The sequence below is a fragment of the Syzygium oleosum genome, unplaced genomic scaffold (assembly GCF_021117445.2).
Source record: "Syzygium oleosum isolate NSW1041296 unplaced genomic scaffold, Sole_v2.1 Sole_v2.05, whole genome shotgun sequence".
Lineage (NCBI taxonomy): Eukaryota > Viridiplantae > Streptophyta > Magnoliopsida > Myrtales > Myrtaceae > Syzygium > Syzygium oleosum.
In genome coordinates this window covers 10,372,581-10,391,333 of record NW_026607489.1, presented here as the reverse complement: position 1 = coordinate 10,391,333, position 18,753 = coordinate 10,372,581, and the positions used below count along the sequence as shown (strand labels likewise).

At 40.9% G+C, this 18,753-nt stretch overlaps 3 protein-coding genes and 1 long non-coding RNA gene across 4 annotated transcripts; 1 reads left to right on the top strand and 3 right to left on the bottom strand.

Moving 5' to 3' along the window:
• Positions 1 to 62: 62 nt before the first annotated feature.
• LOC115694607 (magnesium transporter MRS2-1-like) lies at positions 63 to 5,264 on the bottom strand. Its single transcript, XM_030621693.2, has 6 exons — positions 4,932 to 5,264; positions 2,935 to 3,541; positions 1,785 to 1,913; positions 1,363 to 1,698; positions 1,220 to 1,267; positions 63 to 468 (listed from the first exon to the last, which is right to left on the bottom strand). Exons 2-6 carry the CDS (start codon positions 3,523 to 3,525, stop codon positions 238 to 240), a joined length of 1,335 nt encoding a protein of 444 aa, XP_030477553.1. The 5' UTR covers positions 3,526 to 3,541; positions 4,932 to 5,264; the 3' UTR covers positions 63 to 237.
• Positions 5,265 to 7,192: 1,928 nt separating this feature from the next.
• LOC115694608 (chaperone protein dnaJ 8, chloroplastic) lies at positions 7,193 to 8,854 on the bottom strand. Its single transcript, XM_030621696.2, has 3 exons — positions 8,353 to 8,854; positions 8,108 to 8,176; positions 7,193 to 7,591 (listed from the first exon to the last, which is right to left on the bottom strand). The coding sequence occupies exons 1-3, from the start codon at positions 8,572 to 8,574 to the stop codon at positions 7,409 to 7,411; spliced, it is 474 nt and encodes a 157-aa protein (XP_030477556.1). The 5' UTR covers positions 8,575 to 8,854; the 3' UTR covers positions 7,193 to 7,408.
• Positions 8,855 to 11,284: 2,430 nt separating this feature from the next.
• Positions 11,285 to 14,423, top strand: LOC115694605 (shikimate O-hydroxycinnamoyltransferase-like). The gene is made up of 3 exons (XM_030621690.2): positions 11,285 to 11,450; positions 11,975 to 12,439; positions 13,267 to 14,423. The coding sequence occupies exons 2-3, from the start codon at positions 12,032 to 12,034 to the stop codon at positions 14,200 to 14,202; spliced, it is 1,344 nt and encodes a 447-aa protein (XP_030477550.1). The 5' UTR covers positions 11,285 to 11,450; positions 11,975 to 12,031; the 3' UTR covers positions 14,203 to 14,423.
• Positions 14,424 to 14,788: 365 nt separating this feature from the next.
• Positions 14,789 to 16,213, bottom strand: LOC130138316 (uncharacterized). The gene is made up of 2 exons (XR_008816719.1): positions 15,336 to 16,213; positions 14,789 to 15,258 (listed from the first exon to the last, which is right to left on the bottom strand). It is a non-coding gene; the product is annotated as an uncharacterized LOC130138316 (long non-coding RNA).
• Between the last annotated feature and the right edge of the window lie 2,540 nt (positions 16,214 to 18,753).

Below are 18,753 nucleotides of genomic sequence, written 5' to 3'. Positions count from 1 at the left end.
CATCACACATTCTTAGCCTCCTCATCGACATTGCATTTAATACAACTACTTTTGAGGTTCAGTTTTGTTTATGCAGTTTCGGTATGAGCTCACATTGAAAGAACTGACAATAAGAACTCGTGTTTTTCCACGTTTTTCTTCTTCCTCCATGTCATCTACAGGGCTGGAATGCGCAGCCATACCAAAGAATATCAATGACGAATTCAATCCGCCAAAGATCTAGAGATTCCCGACACATTATAGAGGCATGAGTCGTTTGTACCTGTAGAAACACACAAATGCACTGAAAATGACTAAACCGCATACTCCTGTTATAATGAGGACCCACTGAAATGCATCAGCATTGTCAAAGACTGAGACGTCAAAGTTCATCCCGAAAATCCCCGCCACCACGCCGAAGATAGCAACAACGAAAGTCGCAGTAGTCAGCAGCAGCTCGAATTGTATCAGCTGATTTCGGACATTGTCCTGCAAGCACAAGGTCCGTGATTAGAGCATCTTCGAGCAAGCCAGGAAATATCATAAAAAGTATAAAAAGAAAACAAAACAGAAGTGTAGAGAGAAGGAAAGAGAAAGAAAAAAGGCAAGTCCGAATTGCTCTGCTGTATCTTAAAATATCCTGTGGGGTTAAGCTTTTTAAACAGCAATAAGCAAATTTTTGCTTCCCACCAAACTACAAAATATGATCAAATTTAACAAATTACGAAATAATCATGCATGATTCTACGTGTCAATACTAGCCTATTGTGAAAGTTTCTGGTGTTTTGGGACAAGAGAAAGTCAAAATGCATCCATCACATATTTTAAATTAAATAAAAAGCAAAAAGTAAAAATTTATATAGACACGACCGTAAACTTCTAAGTTAGCAGCGGGTACGTCTAATAGCAAATTCTAGCGAATTTCATAAATGTGAATTTCCTACCATTTACAAAAGTCCATTTAGTTATATGAACTTTTAAGTGTTTTCCTTCTTAGGTTCAACGTTAGTGAATTTCAACATCCATTTAGTTCTTTGCCTCAGTAGCGACGACGACAAATAAGTAGCAACACGTATATGTTGCAGCTACACTGTCAAGACCGAGCTATATATAGCAGAGTCCCACCCACTTTGCCCAGTAACTTTTTTGTTACAATTCTTAAACCCCCACAGCCAATTTCCCCAGAGGACATAAGTTATGAAAATTATCATTCAACAAGAAGATAAAGAAACGGGCATACCAGCTGAATGTTAATGAAATCTTCTGTGTCATCAATGTACTCCTTCAGCTGAAATGCATAACAAACAAAGTGATTAATATTTTTCCTCTACACCAAGTATATATGAAAGAAGATTTTAAAATAGATAGCGAGACTGGTGATACCGAAGTCAACTTATTCAAAGTGCTATCGATGACAACAAAATAAGCTTCCAACAGCATCTCCAGCTCTTCTATTCTATCTGTAGAGCTTTCTGAACTCCTCATGCTCTCATGCCGGCTCCTCGCTATACTTAGGCTCTTCTCAAGCTTTCGGCCATCACGAGGTGAGGAAATGGGAGAAACAGGAGCAGAAAGGCATTGTGCAACATCATTGGACCTGTAGCCGATCGAAGACTGATCAATATAGTACAATGACTCCACTCTTCGTTTCTTCTCAGTGAGATACATCTCAGCCATGTCTCCGTCATCGTCCATTAACTGTTCTATCTCATCCCTAACCTAAAACCAGTGCAGCCGATAAGTGCGAACAGAAGGAAAGGTAGTCGGATTAGGAAGGACAAGCATGAAACATGAATAGGTATTACCTTCTGAACTCTCCTGGTCAATGCCACAAGTCTGCTTTTCAAACGTCGAACACGCTCTAAATTTAATGTACTAATCTTCGAAGTTAGCTCATCCAGCAATGGATAAGCTTCGATTTCGAGTTCTGCTGCCTTCAAAAAATTTGAGAACACAGCCATTAATTAGAAAAAATTGTACAAAAATGAGAACATGGCAACATAAGTGACAACAACTTTCATATGTAAGAAGCATCAACCACTCTAAATTGCAGTCCATCCACCGATCTCACCCATCCTTTTAGTGATCCCGTTTCATATCACCAGTATTCCAATTCCCAAGGGGAGGAAACTCTTCTATGTCTTGGCCATGACTTAAGTTTAACTACCAATTAGCATCATATTATGAAAATGCTCTCTTCAAAAGTACTCATGAAAGTATACACAAGAATGGCAACAATGTGGGGAAAGACTACAGGAGTGACAGCTTTTCACAAAAAGTATCCTTCCATGTGATATGTACCTGAATTTTTCATGACCACAGTTCAGAGTCTAAGTTATAAAAATTTATATGTTCAACTATTGCAATGCTTTAGAATTGTAAATCTTAAAGATGTACAGTATTCCTTTTACCTCAATGCACTTACATTACTGAATGAGTAAATTTTTAAAATGCACATACTCCGTTATCTAGATGCACTTGCAATATTTAAGGAGATAGAATAGCAAGCATTTGACAAGTATGGGACTTTGGGGAAAAATCAACTTCCCCCCAAGTTCTATAAGTTTCATGTCAGTTAATTCCATCGTACCAGGTACAGCCTGAATCATTAACAAAACCTTACAAAGTACAATACCTACATATTCATACTCAGGATACTGAGAGTCATGATGTTGGTAACTGCCTGCAAGTCTCAGGAGAGTAACAAATGATTAAACGGATTTTTTCATTAATTTCTCTAAAACGCAATCATTCCCTCTCGACGTACTCCACCCTCAAGCCAAAAACAAAAGACAAAAGTCCACCCTATGTATTACCCGAACTTGTAAAGAGTGCATTTATCCTAAAAGGTATGCTGTCATTGGTACCAAAGCCATGTAACATTTAGAAGTTGTGAATTAAATGAAAGAGTCTGCAAGTATAGGATATAGGTCTTAACATCATCATATCACAAACCTGAGAATCAAGAAAAGTACAAGCAGTTTCTAAAGCAACTTCAAGGGCCCGAAACTCGAAAGGCAAATAATCTGGGGAGGTGTTGCCAAACAAATCATCAAAGTTTCTACTTCCTCTCCTTCTGCTCAAATCTGCACCTTCTGGTTGCCAAACCTCACTTGCCCCAGCTGTTGTCAGCCGGCGTTGTAGCTCCACCACATACTGCAACACATAACTATCGAGGGAGTTCAAAAGCAACACCTCATCTGCCGTGATAATACATCGAATCTGCTCTAAGTTAACAACTATAGCCTTCTCTCTCCCAAGAATTGTAGAGGGATAAACAAACAATGGATCAAGCAGGCGCAAATCACGGGCTGGAAGGTCACAACGGCGCATCACTGTGAACTTGTCAACCTCAATGATCTCAGAATTCCCAGAGGTATCAACACGAATCCATGACCGAAGACCTTGACCACGTTTCTTAAGACCTATAACATCCATGCCTTGGAAAGGCTGACGCCCAAACACAAATGAACGATGAGATGCTTCTTTAAGGCTAACAGCTGACGCAGGTCTTGGCGGGAGGAGGCGTTCTTTGAGCTCTGCCATGAATAAACTTGAAATGCTGCAATACACCAAACGATTAAAAGCATCAGATCGCTGGCATTGGAACTAGCAGAAATATTTCATGTTTTAAGAGCATATTTAGATGCCAGATCATCTATTTTGTATAAATCTACCGTCCTTTTAACTCAGAACGTCCTCAAACCACCAAAGAGAACTAATACAAAAATTCCTTTTACTTATGGTAACACCTAACTCGAGAGGAAAGAGAAAGGCGAAGATGTCAACGAATCTGGAAGCTCTAACTTTGGATAGTTCAAACCCTGCCAACATGCTTAGAGCCTTTCTATATACGTGAGCAGAAATTGATGCCAGTATCTGACATTAACCACCATGTCATTGCCCGTGGCAAATATTGCCTTTTCCTTTCATTTCAGCTTTTAGGCATTATTTGTCTGTAATATTCCAAAAGAGACAGCGTATTAAATAGCAAAGGAATGCAAAGACCTAACAGGGACAACTCTGTGTTCGTTGGCTCACTCTTCACGGATAACTAAATTTACCACAAAATTAGTGAAGTTTTACACTGTCCTCTCACAGTTCTTCCTGCCTTAGTTAAGTCCAAAACCTAGACAATCACGATGTTGATCAAGAGTATCAAGTGGAATTCTAATCTATCGAATAGTATATATAAAGCCAGTTTCGAAAAGTAGCTCTAAATGTCTTTGAATTGCATTCAATTCTCCATCTTTATGTCATGCATGTTCAGCTAGCCGATGGATCATGGACATCAGATAAAACCGGTGGGTTTCGTAAGTTCGTAAGTAGAACACAAGTTCAGCCAATTATGCCACACTGTTCTACTTCTACCTCAAGATTTATGAAGTGAAGCATTTTATAATGTTTGATTATGAAACATTTGTATTTTTTTATTAGCAAACTATCGGATACTTCCAATTTAACTTAAATCCCATTCCTCATTATGCAGCACTCGGACCTTTTCTACTAGATTGTCTGGAATTTGGATCATCAACAGAAAATGATCAAAAGCCTAGTACGTAAGACATTCAAATCTCCTTCTACGACAAGATAAATTTATCCTTCCTCAAGTTTTCCCATCATCACATAGCAAGAACAGCAAATAAAATTTCCAAGCTGCTATTGTCCAGCAAAAAGGAGTATCATCATGTTCACAAGGACGGGCAAAAAAACAGAAACGCAACATGAAACTAGTCGTCTTCCTGCCATCCCAGCTAACCATTGAAGCTCGTAACCTTCCACTCCATGGTTTTATCAGTTTTTTAACACCGGAAGCTCGATCTTTTCATTAGAAAGAGCACACAGAAAAGCCATCTCACTTCCCATAAGCTGAATTGCAGTCAAACGACAGCTACGCAACTGGGTTTGAGCTGAACCCACAAACACGCGAGTGCGAAGATGAATTATCTTACCTTAGGCGGAGTCGATGAAACCCAAATCGATGATCAATGACCCATCATTGAAAACGGGAAAAAGGGTGCGACTTGAGCACAAAGGCGGAAGCTTTTCGAAGTGGGCACTTCTTGATTCGATCTCCGAGCGGGAGGAGAAGTGGGAAATTCGGGATTACGAAGAGGGTTGTCTTTATCTCTCTCGATGTACGATTTTCCCGTTCCGGAGGGTTCGTTAATCGGTTGGCAGCTTCTATTGAATTCTTCTTCCCCTCTGCGACGGTGGATCGTAGTTTTATTATCGCTTGTTCTTTTTTTTTTAATAGCTAATGACGGCATGAAGAGCGTGTGCTTGTGTTCTTGGTCGTTCGTTCGTTTCCTCATGACAGTGGCAAAGTTCATCATCATTCGAACCCTTTTTCCTCCTTTCCATGGTGAAGTTTCCTCGTCATTAGCGTTGTGATTTAAGGACGGGTGATTTCTCTAAGAAAAGGACGAAACAGGATCCGCCAAAATGGACAAAGTTTAGAGAAGTTTAAGGGGTTGCAAATCACTCGTTCTATGTTGGGAAGACCTCGAGCCCGCTCAAACTTTACCTCGAGTTTAGCGACCTATCAGGTCCATGACCAAGTCTATTAAAGACTTAATGTATCTACTTTCTTTACGAAAAAGCTATCTACATTTCATAATTTAAGAAAAAAGTAAAAGAGTTCTTCTTAAATGCTTTAATCTTGATTTGGATAATTTTATTTTCATTGCATAAATGGTTTTCACTTATTGTGGATAAATTCATCAAAACTAACCTTGATACCTTAATATCACTAATTGACTGTATTGTGCCTCTAATGTTTATATTGACACGAGCTTTTTCGCAAGAGTGCTTTGACCCTAATTCAGTGATTTGCATGGTAAAGTGGAGACTACTAAGAGACATTAAAGATTCCAAGGTACTTCAATCATCAATTGAGCCTTTCCCTAGGTTGCACAAGGAACAAAAAGATATGTAGCTACGGATCCGTTCGGTTCAGCTTTGGAAAAAAAAAATTGGGGAAATGAAAATGCCTTTGGGTTAAAGGGCTAAAGACGACGCAGCCTGAGATGCGCAAACCCAAGCCGTTGCTTTGGGTCGCGCAACCCAGGGCAAGGCAACCGTCGTCGAACCCTAGGCCACATCGTCTGCGGTCGCCTGACCTCAGGTGAAGCTGCCGCCGCCAAATCTAGCTCGCTAGCAACCACATATGACCTCACCGGCCGACCATAGTGGCCTAAAACCTAGCCGATGACATCGCATTAGGGAAGGACATTTTTCAAAATGATGAAAGTTCAACGAGAGTAAAGTTGGAAGGAAAAGAAGTTTATTTGCATTCCAGAAATGCTACTTTCCAAAGAACCTCTAGACTTGCACTGGGTTAAAGTCATTTAAAGGCCTTTAGAAATGCAATTACATTTTCTTAAAGTGGAGCAAGAAATAAACGAAACATCATTTCCATTTAGCCAAGCGGCTTTAGTGTCCCAAAATCCATTTTGGAATGCTAAACAAAACGAGGCCAATATCTTTGGCCAACAGCCAAAAATTGTTCATAGAATGCATTGATCGATCAGGAACCTTGAAGTTTGAACAAAAAAAAAAAAAAACAAGGATCCTTGAAGACTTCCATAATTAGCCAGAAGAGGAGTAAGATTTTAATAACTTGATTTTAACTCCGTATTCCACACACTAAAGACAAAAGCCTCGTATTTGGTCAATTTCCAACTTTTCCTTTCCAAGTTCTTTCCTCATAATTGGTACTTTAATGATGTTAAAAAACAGCTCCTCTCGCTATGACTATGCTGAGATATATTGGGCCCTCGTCTCTTGAGGCCCTTCTTTTCATTTGGCAAGACGTGTTTGAGGTTCAGACAAAGACATACTTCGTTAGAATCTCAATTGCTGTCACAGGATGAAGTTCGTTTCTTCTGTCTTCTGTCCCGATGCTCACCACTTTAAAAATCACGAACTTGCTTTTCTTCTCCCTTTTTGCCCCAATATCTTTATGGCTGCTAATTTATTTTCTTCTTCTTGTTCTTCTTTTTTACTTTCTTTTCCTCTTTTTGCTGTTTCCTAAAACAGGTGTCAAGTAAGGAGAGGCCCGAGGATGCACAAAACCTCCATTCCATGCCCAGAATTGCTTTGTAGAGGAATGCATTAACATCTGCAATCATTATTTGGTGACACCACCAGCGGGAAATGTGTTAACAAAGACAATTGTTGCTGCATCTAGAGTTTCTTGCCTTAATTGGGGAAAAAATAGACATTAATACATTAATAAGAAACTTTTTATACTTTACTCTCATGTCATGTTCTCTTACGAACACCTTGAGGTCACTCTTTCAACTATATAATGGCCAAAGCCATAACCTTTGTTTTGTTACGGTACATATATACAGAAAAAGCAATGACTCGGGCCCCGCTTCCATCATATATGATATGCACAAACACAACCCCTGGGTTGAGATGATCAAATGTAAGGGTTGATATGTGATGAGTAGTCGCGAATTCCCGCTCCTTCCCATCCCATCCATTCTTCCCACAAATCCCAATCTGGATCGTCCGTCCCTCTCATCAGCTCATCGATCCCTTGGTCTTCCGACTCGTACATCTGCGGACCATTCGACTCTCCTCTCAAATTGCTCATCACAATCTGCACCAGAAACATTGAGAAAAAACTATGATTAGCCAAGAGTATCGTGACCCATAAAGCACAGTAGAATTCAGAAGCATAATTCAGAAATCTGTTTGACCAAATAATATATGAAAAAGAAAAAAGGCAAGAAGTCACTAGGGCCTCGATTAGAGATTGTGGGTAGGTCTATGTCACTTTCCGATGCTGGCCGTGTTGGCAGGATGCAGGAAAAAATTGGATAAGTTGCTGATACCAATGATCATCATCATCTCTTTTCACTATTTTTGCTAAGACAACTGAGAAAAATAACCCAACAAACCTGACCCGCCAGTCCCTACGAAAGCTCTTGAAACTTATACATTATCACTGAAATTGGTGAAAAATAAGCTAGAGATTTTTTTCTTGTTCTTTTGGTACCAAAACAGAGTCGACAAGCTTGCCGTTGGACATAACACCAATCATGTATAACCAAGTTAAGCTTGATCTTTGCATGACTCATGAATGACTGTCATCAAGGTGGAATCGTTGGCTTACATCATATGCTTCTTTGATTTCATGAAACTGCACGTTGCAGTTGCTTCCTCTGCATACGTCTGGATGATACTGAAAAAAACACAGGAACAAAGCCAAAAACCCATCAACGATCTTGATCAAAAAAGTGGCAGAACCATGAATCTGCAACGTTTGAGTTTGCAACTTTAATTACGTGGAAAACCATTCCCAAACTAAATCAGTTGATTCATAAGTGAACTGTCATATGCAGAGGACTTGTTTGAGACCTGCAAAGCGAGCCCTCTAAAGGCCTTCTTGACCTCAGATTCAGCAGCACCACGATGAATTCTGAGGGTCTTGTATGGATCCCCAACGGAAGAAGAATATGAGCAAGAGACTTTAACCCCATTTTCACATGCCTTCCTCTTCTTCATCGTCGTCCTTTCATTGTTCTTGAGTTGAATCCAAGATGACCCGGTCTTGCCCATCAAACCAACAGCGCAAGCCATGCCTCCTCACAAATGATATTGACTGAAGAAAATGAAAAGCAACAGATTATACGAGTATAAAAAGATCCCACATCCCAAGTACCCAGAATATATCTCTCCCTTTATATATACACAAAGGCTTTTGCTTGTGGTTGTGGTGTTTGAACTTGGAAGGTGGGTTTTGAAAAGATCAATGGGCAGGACAAATTGGAAACACGCTTTAACAGGAAGGGACGAGACTTTGAGAGTAGGAGAGGAGAAGGACCCGTCGCTCGGCTTTATTGGCCCTTTGAATCTTGATTTAACGCTTCCTTTAGGGGCAGCCCCATTATTGTTATTTAATGATCGATGACTTCGCTTTTGATGTTGGGTGAGACTTTACTATTTAAATAAGGCAAACAGCCCATTTCATAATGATTATACCATTCGAGAGAGAGAGAGAGAGAGGGTGATTTTAAGCAGTCAATGCTGATAATGCTAGAGCAATATTGAATTGATAGCAATGTAGAACTTGGCACATCGCTTTGTGAATCATCTTTCTAAACGCGTTATTTTAATGAGATTATTTAGATAAAAATTCGTTTAATATAGAGGATCGAATTTGGTAACGTGAAAGATGTGGGATTGAATTTGGTATTACCCTTTATCTGGCTGTGAATGAGGGCTTCTGCTATGGACTTATTTGGGGGTATATTCTCTACGATTGCAGACTAATTCTCAGTGATTCCTATACGTCCTCCTCCATTTGTGACCTTCCAAGATTCAACCTTTAGCTATTTTAAGGCATCATGATCATTTGGTTCATTTTTTTATTAATTAATACCGTTAATCAGTTTGACGTTTACCACACTGTCAAGCTCAGCTTCTAATACCACCAAACATGTTTGACCATTTCTATGCAAATGGTCGTGTTCATTCACAAGCATTCACATGCTTGGTTGTGCTTTGAATTGGCTTGTTATCTTCTCTCGACCTCATTTTGAGCGTCTTCCGCAAGAATTTGTCATTTGAACAGAATAGTTTTTAGCACATTCACACGATGGACCCAGATTTTCTCATCTTAGAATTAATGAACAAAGGGAAAAAAGATGGAATACAAGCAGAGAGTGGGCCGGACAGAGGGGAATCATTAAAGGAGTTGATGAATTTTCTCGTCATACTTCACTATTCCAAAGGATATTTTATTATGAAAAAACTATTTCTCGTGACGAAAAATGTGTTACAAGCGAATAAAGGATGGAGCCATTAAAGACCTCTAAACTTTTATGATTTGTGCATGACAATAACAATGATGTAGTCGTCTTTACCAAAAAAAAAAACAATGATGTAGTCGTCGGTGTGATAACCCTCCGATGATAATATCACCCCACTCGAAGGTAGGCTCCTCTTGTGGGATGACCAAAATAAGCCAAAAGTCCAAAAACGAATAAGCAGCCATGCAAAAGGTCTTTGGTCTAAAAACGAAAGTCTCTAGAGCTTTGTCCCACAAGAATTCAAACAATCAAAATGAGATGAAAGGGTCTCCATCAATGAAGACATCCAACACCCTTATTCCTATCTATGTAGAGATATTTTGTAGAATCACAATGCCCGATTTACCATGGTCATTTCTGAAAGTCGGGTTGAATGTTTAAATATGACCCCATTGTTCGATTGTCTAGGTCATTATTTCAAAGCAAATCTTGCAAATTGGTCTTCGTTTTTTTTTTGGTGTGATCATTATATAAGAAATCCAAATCTTTTGGCTCTACTAATATCTGTGAACGTACATAAATCACCCCCATCTCTTTATGTTGAGTAAGGTTTCTCTACTTACAGAGTGGTTTGGTATAGACACCCCGAATGTTATTCAGAGTAAGGAAATCTTGTTATTTGAATGCGAGATCCATTGCACCTTCATAAAAAATGCTTGTTAAACCTCTCAACCAAGCTGTTGAGGGTAAAAGACCCGTGCTATATATCCTCGGTCTAGGAACATTCAAGTATGATTTCTTTGACAAGCCATGACATGGAGATGGCAAAGAGCAAAGGGCATGGCCATACTCTCCCAAAGGCCCAACAAGGGCCCATGAGCCCAATCCTAATTTATCCCTTCTGCATCTCACTCCATGCAAAGCCCAATCAATGTTCCAACCACAGAAAGGCTTTGGCCTTTGCCTTTGCCACTGCCACGGGGACACTAACGATGCCTAATTCCTGTTTTAAGTGCTGAGATATGATTTGAGTCATCAAAAACTCACTCATGATGTGTCAATTTCACCTTTGTAAACTCATTTAGTATATTAACTTAGATGCTTCTCATACGTCACCCATTTCGACTAGAAAAAATCATGACTTATTAGGATGATACAAAAAAAAAAGGGCAATAAAAACGAAATAAATGCCGAAAAGTTATCTTATCTCGAGTGATTTTATCAGGTAATTTGTCTATTTCGCTTTTTCTCGGTTATACTTCTAATATCGACATGTTTTTGTCTACAGAAATTTGGTTCGAAACTAAATGGAGGAAAATTAAGTCTTTGTTCTTCTCCATTTGTCACTTTGGAGGCCAACGTTGTGGATACAACAACGACCAAACGTTTTAGCGAATTGGATGCACGAATCAGAATCCAGAAGGGGTTAAGGCCACGTGGCGCCCATGCATTGGACAGGAGTCAATAGCACGGGGTTGGTGAAACGACAGTCATTCTTGCACGCCTTTTTCGCCAGTTGAAAACTTTTGTTTGTAGGAGTTGGAACTCCTCCAACGCACCCTCACCAACTAAGACACCACCTCCACTTCTCCCTCCCTCTCTCTCTCTCTCTCTCTCTCTGTATCCATCCTCCTCTTCTTGGGTTTCTTCTGCTCTGCAGCACGGACATTGTTTGCCTCCATTGAAGCCCACGGGTGGTTCTTGGTAAGTTCACAGGAAGCACTTTTGTGTTGAGTGAAGTGGGCAGCTCTTGCATTTCTCTCTTTATCTTCCTCTGTTGGCATTTCATTTGGACATGTTATTAGGTTCCTCGCCGTCATTTCTTAGGCAGATCACGTCGAGAGATCACTGCTGCTTGACACCTTGAACTCGTGTTCTTCTTCAGAGAGTTTTTGCTTGAGCACAGCAACAAATTTGTGGGTCTAATTGCCAGAATATTCGTTTTCTTTATTGAGTTGAGGTTGACCTGTTCAAATGAGCTCCCAATGCAGGCTTCCGTGTTCCAGCTAATTCATTTCTAGAAAAATTGTAGATTTTTTAATAAGTGGGAATCTTGTAACGTCTTGGTCAACTTGGGATGAATGACTTGTCTCCAACAAACACACGTCGATAGAGAAAGCTAAGCTAACCACTTGGTTTCACCAACTTTTTGATGGAGACTACGGTGTGGAAGCTCAATAAAGACTTGATTCTTTTTGCCATTCTTGTTTCTCAAATGTGTGTTGCAGTCTCGCATCCTCCGGTTCAATACACAACATTAGCATAAGGGCGCCCGAATAACGAGAATGATCATCAATATCAGAGAGTCGACTATGGTGTGTCCGGCTGAGGACATGCCAAGATGTACCCTGTGGAATGCCAACGTGGACTTGGTGATCCCGAGCATGCACACGCCTAGCGTGTACTTCTACCGGCCAACCAGAGCAGCTGACTTCTTCGATTCCGGAGTGCTGAAAGAGGCACTGAGCAGAGCGTTGGTGCTGTTTTATCCAATGGCCGGGCGATTGAAGAGGGACGAAGATGGCCGGATCGAGATCGATTGCAATGCCGAGGGCGTGCTGTTTGTTGAGGCTGAGACGAGCTCGGTGGTCGATGATTTCGGGGATTTCGCGCCAACTATGGAGCTCCGGAAGCTTATTCCCCCTGTGGATTACTCTGATGGGATATCCTCGTACCCTATTTTGGTGCTACAGGTGTGATTTCTCTTTTTTATTCTGTTCCTAGAATTTGCTTCGTGGTTCATTCTTTTGCTAAGGAAGGTTGACTTTATGTGGTGAGGATGGATTTTCATAAACTCTTGATGATACTCATGATGATTCAAGGTCAGTGGGATTATCAGATAGAGATAGCTGAAATGACGATTTGTGGTTCTACAACTGCAATTGAAGTGAAAACAAAAAATGATCAGTTAAAACTAATGATGGACGGGGAGTCACTGTGTCTAGCAGCAAACGTGGGAGTACTTAACGTAAACATAATTGGTTTTCAAGAACCATATGCTCTCGGATGTCCTTGTACGCATGTGTTTCTCATCATACTTTGTGAGCTTTTGTCCAGGGATTACTTTTGAAACCTCAAATAGAAGTTGAACCTTGATTTTGACAGTAATGGTCGATGATTCTCTCCCTTCCTAAAAATACAAGCGAGGGAACCAAGTGGGTCATCTTGTACCAACTTTTTGGTTTCTTTCAGCTATGGTTTTATCAAGCATCATAACTTAAAAACATTGAAGAAGACCTTTATCTTTGACTCAGACTAGAGATTGTACATGCCAGCAACAATTAAGGTCTAACATTGGTGCCTTTAGTTTGCTTCTAGGTTGAGAGACCGGTTGAGCTTTTCTGACTATAGGAATTCATGCACAAAAAACAAACCAGAATTTGACCCTACTATAAGCAAATTGATATTTTAAGAGCAAGCCGCTTGGAAGCTAATGTTTGCTAGCAGTTACCAGTTCATCAAGTAGTTGGGTTTAAATCAGATTTCGGTGTTATTAATTTCGATCGTTTCCTTTATATAGGTTACATACTTCAAGTGTGGGGGAGTTTCGCTTGGTGTTGGCATGCAGCACCATGTGGCCGATGGATTATCTGGTCTACACTTTGTGAACACATGGTCTGATTTGGCTCGTGGACTTGACGTTAAGCTCCCTCCATTTATCGACCGGACTCTTCTGCGCGCCCGTAGCCCACCACAGCCTCAATTCCCTCATATCGAATACCAGTCTCCACCTGCATTGCGAGTTTCTCCTGAAACTACTAATTCAGCTCAATATAGCACTACAGTTTCTATTTTCAAAGTAACTCGGGAACAGTTAGGAACCCTGAAGACAGAGGCAGAATTAGAAAATGGAAACACGGCTAGTTATAGCTCCTATGAAATGTTGGCAGGTCATGTTTGGAGATGTGCGTGCAGAGCACGCGGACTTGCTGATGATCAAGACACTAAATTGTACATTGCAACAGATGGACGGATGAGATTGTCTCCACCACTTCCACGGGGCTATTTTGGCAATGTGATCTTTACAGCCACACCAATTGCTGTTGCAGGCAATCTCCAATCAAAACAAGTATCGTATGCTGCACAGAAGATCCGTGAGTCATTGGTGAGAATGGACGACCATTACCTAAGATCTGCCCTTGATTACTTGGAGCTCCAGCCTGATCTCTCGGCACTGGTTCGTGGGGCGCATACTTTTAGGTGTCCAAATCTGGGCATTACTAGTTGGGTGAGGTTGCCGATCCATGATGCGGACTTTGGTTGGGGCCGCCCTATCTTCATGGGGCCTGGCGGGATTGCATATGAGGGATTATCGTTCATATTGCCTAGCCCAACCAGCGACGGGAGCTTGTCTGTTGCTATCTCATTGCAAACAGAGCACATGAAACTGTTTGAGAAACTCTTGTACGACTTCCCTGGTGAGTCACCACGAAAAAGGTGCAAGCTTGACAACTGAGTGTTCGGTTTCTAATACCAATGGAAACGAACTTTTTCTTTCCTTTTATCTAGTTTCCTCAAAGAAATCTTTTGCACATATTATTCATTCGTCATGCATAAGTGCACCAATGCGGCTGTATGCCGCAATGGGATCGCAGTATGCATCGCACAGGACTCAAGAGAATTTGTACTATATTTTGAAGTTCAATTTATAATCTAAAGCTAGATATGCTTTTCTGCTTTTGATTCCTGAGATCTATTGTCTTGGATGAGGTGCTAAACTAAGCCTAAATGAACAACTCAACCAGAGAGCTACTTCTGATATGAAGGTCCTAACTGACTCTATAAGTACTACCAGGTCTGTGATCTTTGTCCACTTTCGCCTGCTGAAATACAAATGCAGCGTTGAAGTGGGAAGTTCTCGAATTTGAACATGTTGCTTCGCATTCATTTCTAAAATTGCATTTGAATTTTGTATGGTTTGTTGAGCTAGTCCTGTGATGGCTCAAGAAGCGGTAAGAGACTTGGCCTTAATCGTCAGTGGGGCTGGCAGGTCTAAAGAAAAGAGAGCAAGAGAAAGAAACCTGGTATGAAGAATTAAATCATCAAGGTTAAGAGCTAAGACTTGCTAGATTTGTATCACAGAAAGTTCTGTTCATAACACAACGGTAACACAACCAACCGCCATAACTTCAATGGACTAAAACAACAGTCAAATTCCCAAAAAAGGCAATATTGACAAGCACAAATGAGAGGCTGAGAACAGATATGGTCCGAAATTAAGATTTACGATAAGCACAGCGAGCCCCTTAGAAGTGACAAGGACAGATCAAACCGAAAGTTGCCAATATCACTGAGAGTATTAAGAAATAAGGTGCACCAGAGGATGATGCAGCATTTGTAGGACGCGGTGGTCGATGGACAATATTTGCACCACCATAAGCTCCCTTCCCTTTTGAACCTTTTCTCGTAACGGAAATCATAAGCCTCCCGTCAGCATTTTTTGAAAATTCACCAGTCTCGTTCAAATTTGCATAGCTTGCTGCAGCATTTTCCAGTGGAGTAATGGTGGCTTCTGACAATTTTATAATACACTAATTAGTGGCAATGAAGGATGGAGAGGAAAGATATCCCTACCTCGAACTTCCTGACCTTGTGTATTGTGGGTTGAGATGGGTGGCTCGGAGAAGCATTCGGCAGCCAAGATCAGAATGGTTTGAGCAGACACCATGCAAAACAACCACACAACAAGCTTAATTTTCATTTTGTAACCTCTCACTCTCTCTCCCTCTCTCTGCGTACGGGTGTGTATGTATGCAGAGTTGTTCTAGGAAAGAGGGAGTGATTCAGTGATTTGCAGGAGAGAGAGAGAGCCTGCTTCCAAATACCAGAAGGCATCAGAGAAAGATGTGCAGTTTCTTTTTGCTGAATAAGAAAGATTGTGTTGTCGGTTCCATATGGATACTATTTCTGATAGAAGTATATCAGAGAGAATAAACAAGTATGAAGGGCGGGAAAGATGGAAAAAGGTATGGAGGAGATGGCCTGGCAGTATGCTGTTCAAGGGAATTAAAAGAGAATGGCCCAGGTGTGTGCTCTACTATTCCAGAAAGATTGCAGCTGAATTAAATTTAAATCATCGCGTGAAACTGGAGCCACCCTTTTAAGCTGTAACCAACCGAAATCCACGTTGTCTTATACCTGCAGATCTTGACGGTATTCGCCGGACTTTTTAATTCGATTGTTCCAGGACGTTGGCTCTTTCCCAAAAAGATGGAGAATCTTGAACTCTGATTGCTTTACATGGTTGGAAGAAAGATTGGTGAATGACATCAACCATACTTACTCAGAGCGGGTGACGCAAATCAATCTGAATCAGATGTTTAGCAGGTTACTGAGTGACCTGACCATGTATTGTGTTCAAATGTAGAAGGGAACAATGCATTTCACCCCATGACTGTTAGGATTATTGCACTCAACACCTTGAATTAAAAACTAAGCACTTGACTATCCTTTTTGACTTTCACTTTGTGACGGACAGACATCTTTGAGCGGGAGTAAAAGCGGCAACAAATGAAATTCAATGGCGATGAAGTGCTTATTTCCAAAGCTTTGTCTATTATATATGACAGCTACGTTCGTGCATGGATATGAGATAACTCCAATTCCGTGACATCGACGTTTTTGAGTTGTCAGCTCAAGCTCTTGTCGTCGACATGTGGTAGAGCTGCTCTGTTCTAAATTCGGCGAAAATCTGTCCGTAGAGGGGAAGGTGAGATACCACAAGAATGTTCGACCAAGGATGCGGTTTACGCTACCGAGAAGCATAACTTTTGGCAAATGGTCGTGTGGCTTTAACTCGAAGGATGGTCATTATCTTCTTTAGTAGCATTTTGCAAGTCATTAGTGGAATCTAAACGAGCACCGAGAGAGCCATTCGCGATGCTTAGCTTTTGGAAAAGAGACAACGGGGGTGCAGAATCGATTCTTAGTTTATTTATGAAGAAAGGAACTGTTGCTGTGTTAAGGGTAGTGCGAGCATCTCAAACCTCGACAGCTCAAGAGTGCACAAAGCAAGGAAAACACTAAGAACAAACCCAAGAGTCATCAAAATCGTCACGTTGTCAATGTTGTCGATCGAAACTTTATGGATTTGAAACAGGACGGTCAGATTCTGTGCTTTATAGTGCTCTCTGTGTAACATGGGAGGAATGACAGTCTTGAAGGGAAATATGCCATTCTTTTACCCACGCAGCCCGCGTTTCTTTTCTGATTTTGCTAGTCCCTAGTCTGTAGCATAAGAACTAATAGAGAAAGGGAAATTTTAGGGCCCGTTTGGTAAGTCGCCAAAAAGTGAAAATTTCTGTTATTTTATTCCCAAAATCAGTTTTGGAACAGAAATCCATTTGATAAATTTTTTATTTCCGGGCACAAATTTGCAAAAAATTATTCCCAGAATCAGTTTTGGAATTGAATCAAGAAGCAAAAAAAAGTAACTTCTTGATTCTAGGAATAATAATCAGAATTGGAAAAGAAATTATTTTTTTTTCCTTCTTCTTCTTCTTTCCCATTCTTTACTGTTCTTCTTCTTCTTCTTCAGTTCTTCTTGCCTGGCCGGCCACCGACGACCGGCAACACAAGCGAGGGCCGGCGCGGCCCTCACCGGCCTTTTCCAGCCCCCGCCCGAGCCGGTGAGGGCTGCCCTCGTCAGATCTGCCAGCCTCGCTAGATCGGGCGAGGGCAGCCCTCGCCAAGGCCGCAAGCCTCGAGGGCGGCCCTCGCCAACTCAGGCGAGGGCTAGAAAAGGTTGACGAGGACCGCGACGCCCTCGCCGGCCAAGCCATGGCCAAAAAGGGGGAGAAGAAAAAAAGAAAAAAACAAAAGAAAAAAGAAAGAAAGAAATATTAAAATATTATTAATAAAAAGAAATTTTGTGCTGTTAATAAACGCATTTCTGTTCTTTTTTTATTCTAGGAATGAAAATTTTGAGCCATTACCAAATGCCTTCAAATGTTCAGAATCAGTTCCCGGGCACAGAATAAAAAAGAATCATTTCTGAGCAGAATCAGTTTCCGGGCACAGAATCGTTGCCATGCGCACCAAGGAGAGAGAGAACTGGCTTGCGGGAAATTCAATAGACTGCAGCTCTGTACAGCGACTTACTGGTGTATTCCTAGAAGGCGCACTCTTAAATAGACTGAGGTGGGAAGAGATGCAATTTATAGAAGTGGTCGGAAGTTACGACAAAATGCCGCGGCCAACCATGTAGCTCGGATGTCAAGATACGCTTTGCTTATCACAGAAAGGTCTATCTAGCAGCATAACATCCAACATTCAACAGGATGTCATCGCCCGACTAACCACTGTAAAATGGAATGCACTTTCGTTTTCTCTGCAGTATCAAAAGCGATCTGCTGGAAGTGTCCTGATAACTGTAAATTAGACATGACGCCGAGAATAATTCTGTGTGAAGTAACAAGGGATCTTGGAAGTGCGTAATTCAACTCGGGAACAGATTTTCACTATGAAAAGAGGTTTGTCGAACTGCAGTGCTACAAGATGGAACTGTCCTCGACCATTTCGCAGTATTTGATGTTGACCAACCATACCGCAACCAACTCGTCATCCAACTGAATATATAACACAAGTTATATATACAGATAACTTGAGCAACTTAGCTTTACCTTCTAGTCATTGACATGGCTAAAAATAAGAGAAAACATGCTGCCAACCTTCAACAACCACATAATTTTCAGTTCCCTTTAATTCACCAATCCTACATCATGATTTAGAGGGAACAATCATATAAAGAGTTGTTCATGATCTACAACTCAACGAAAAACATGAAAATTCTAGGTGCAGCATAATGTTCACCTAGCTGAAGGTGTAAATCGCAACAACAGTAACATGACCATATTTAACTCTAGTTACTGCAGCACAATGCTCGACCAAGCTGGAGGTGTTAGTCACAAACAGAATCAAACATCCGGATGGATGCATAATTGTAGTCGCTGCACCTCAAAGAAAACACCTGTATGGCAAAGATCAACACAACTCCTAACTAGCAACA

Excerpts from the sequence above, each read along its gene's own strand:
- LOC115694607 (XM_030621693.2), bottom strand. The coding sequence starts at position 3,525 with ATGGCAGAGCTCAAAGAACGCCTCCTCCCGCCAAGACCTGCGTCAGCT. Across the intron at positions 1,914-2,934 it reads GTACTTTTCTTGATTCTCAG|GCAGCAGAACTCGAAATCGA; the intron begins GTTTGTGATATG and ends AATTTTTTGAAG. Across the intron at positions 1,268-1,362 it reads CTTTGAATAAGTTGACTTCG|CTGAAGGAGTACATTGATGA; the intron begins GTATCACCAGTC and ends TATGCATTTCAG.
- LOC115694608 (XM_030621696.2), bottom strand. The coding sequence starts at position 8,574 with ATGGCTTGCGCTGTTGGTTTGATGGGCAAGACCGGGTCATCTTGGATT. Across the intron at positions 8,177-8,352 it reads TTAGAGGGCTCGCTTTGCAG|TATCATCCAGACGTATGCAG; the intron begins GTCTCAAACAAG and ends TGTTTTTTTCAG. Across the intron at positions 7,592-8,107 it reads AAATCAAAGAAGCATATGAT|ATTGTGATGAGCAATTTGAG; the intron begins GTAAGCCAACGA and ends TTTCTGGTGCAG.
- LOC115694605 (XM_030621690.2), top strand. The coding sequence starts at position 12,032 with ATGATCATCAATATCAGAGAGTCGACTATGGTGTGTCCGGCTGAGGAC. Across the intron at positions 12,440-13,266 it reads ACCCTATTTTGGTGCTACAG|GTTACATACTTCAAGTGTGG; the intron begins GTGTGATTTCTC and ends TCCTTTATATAG.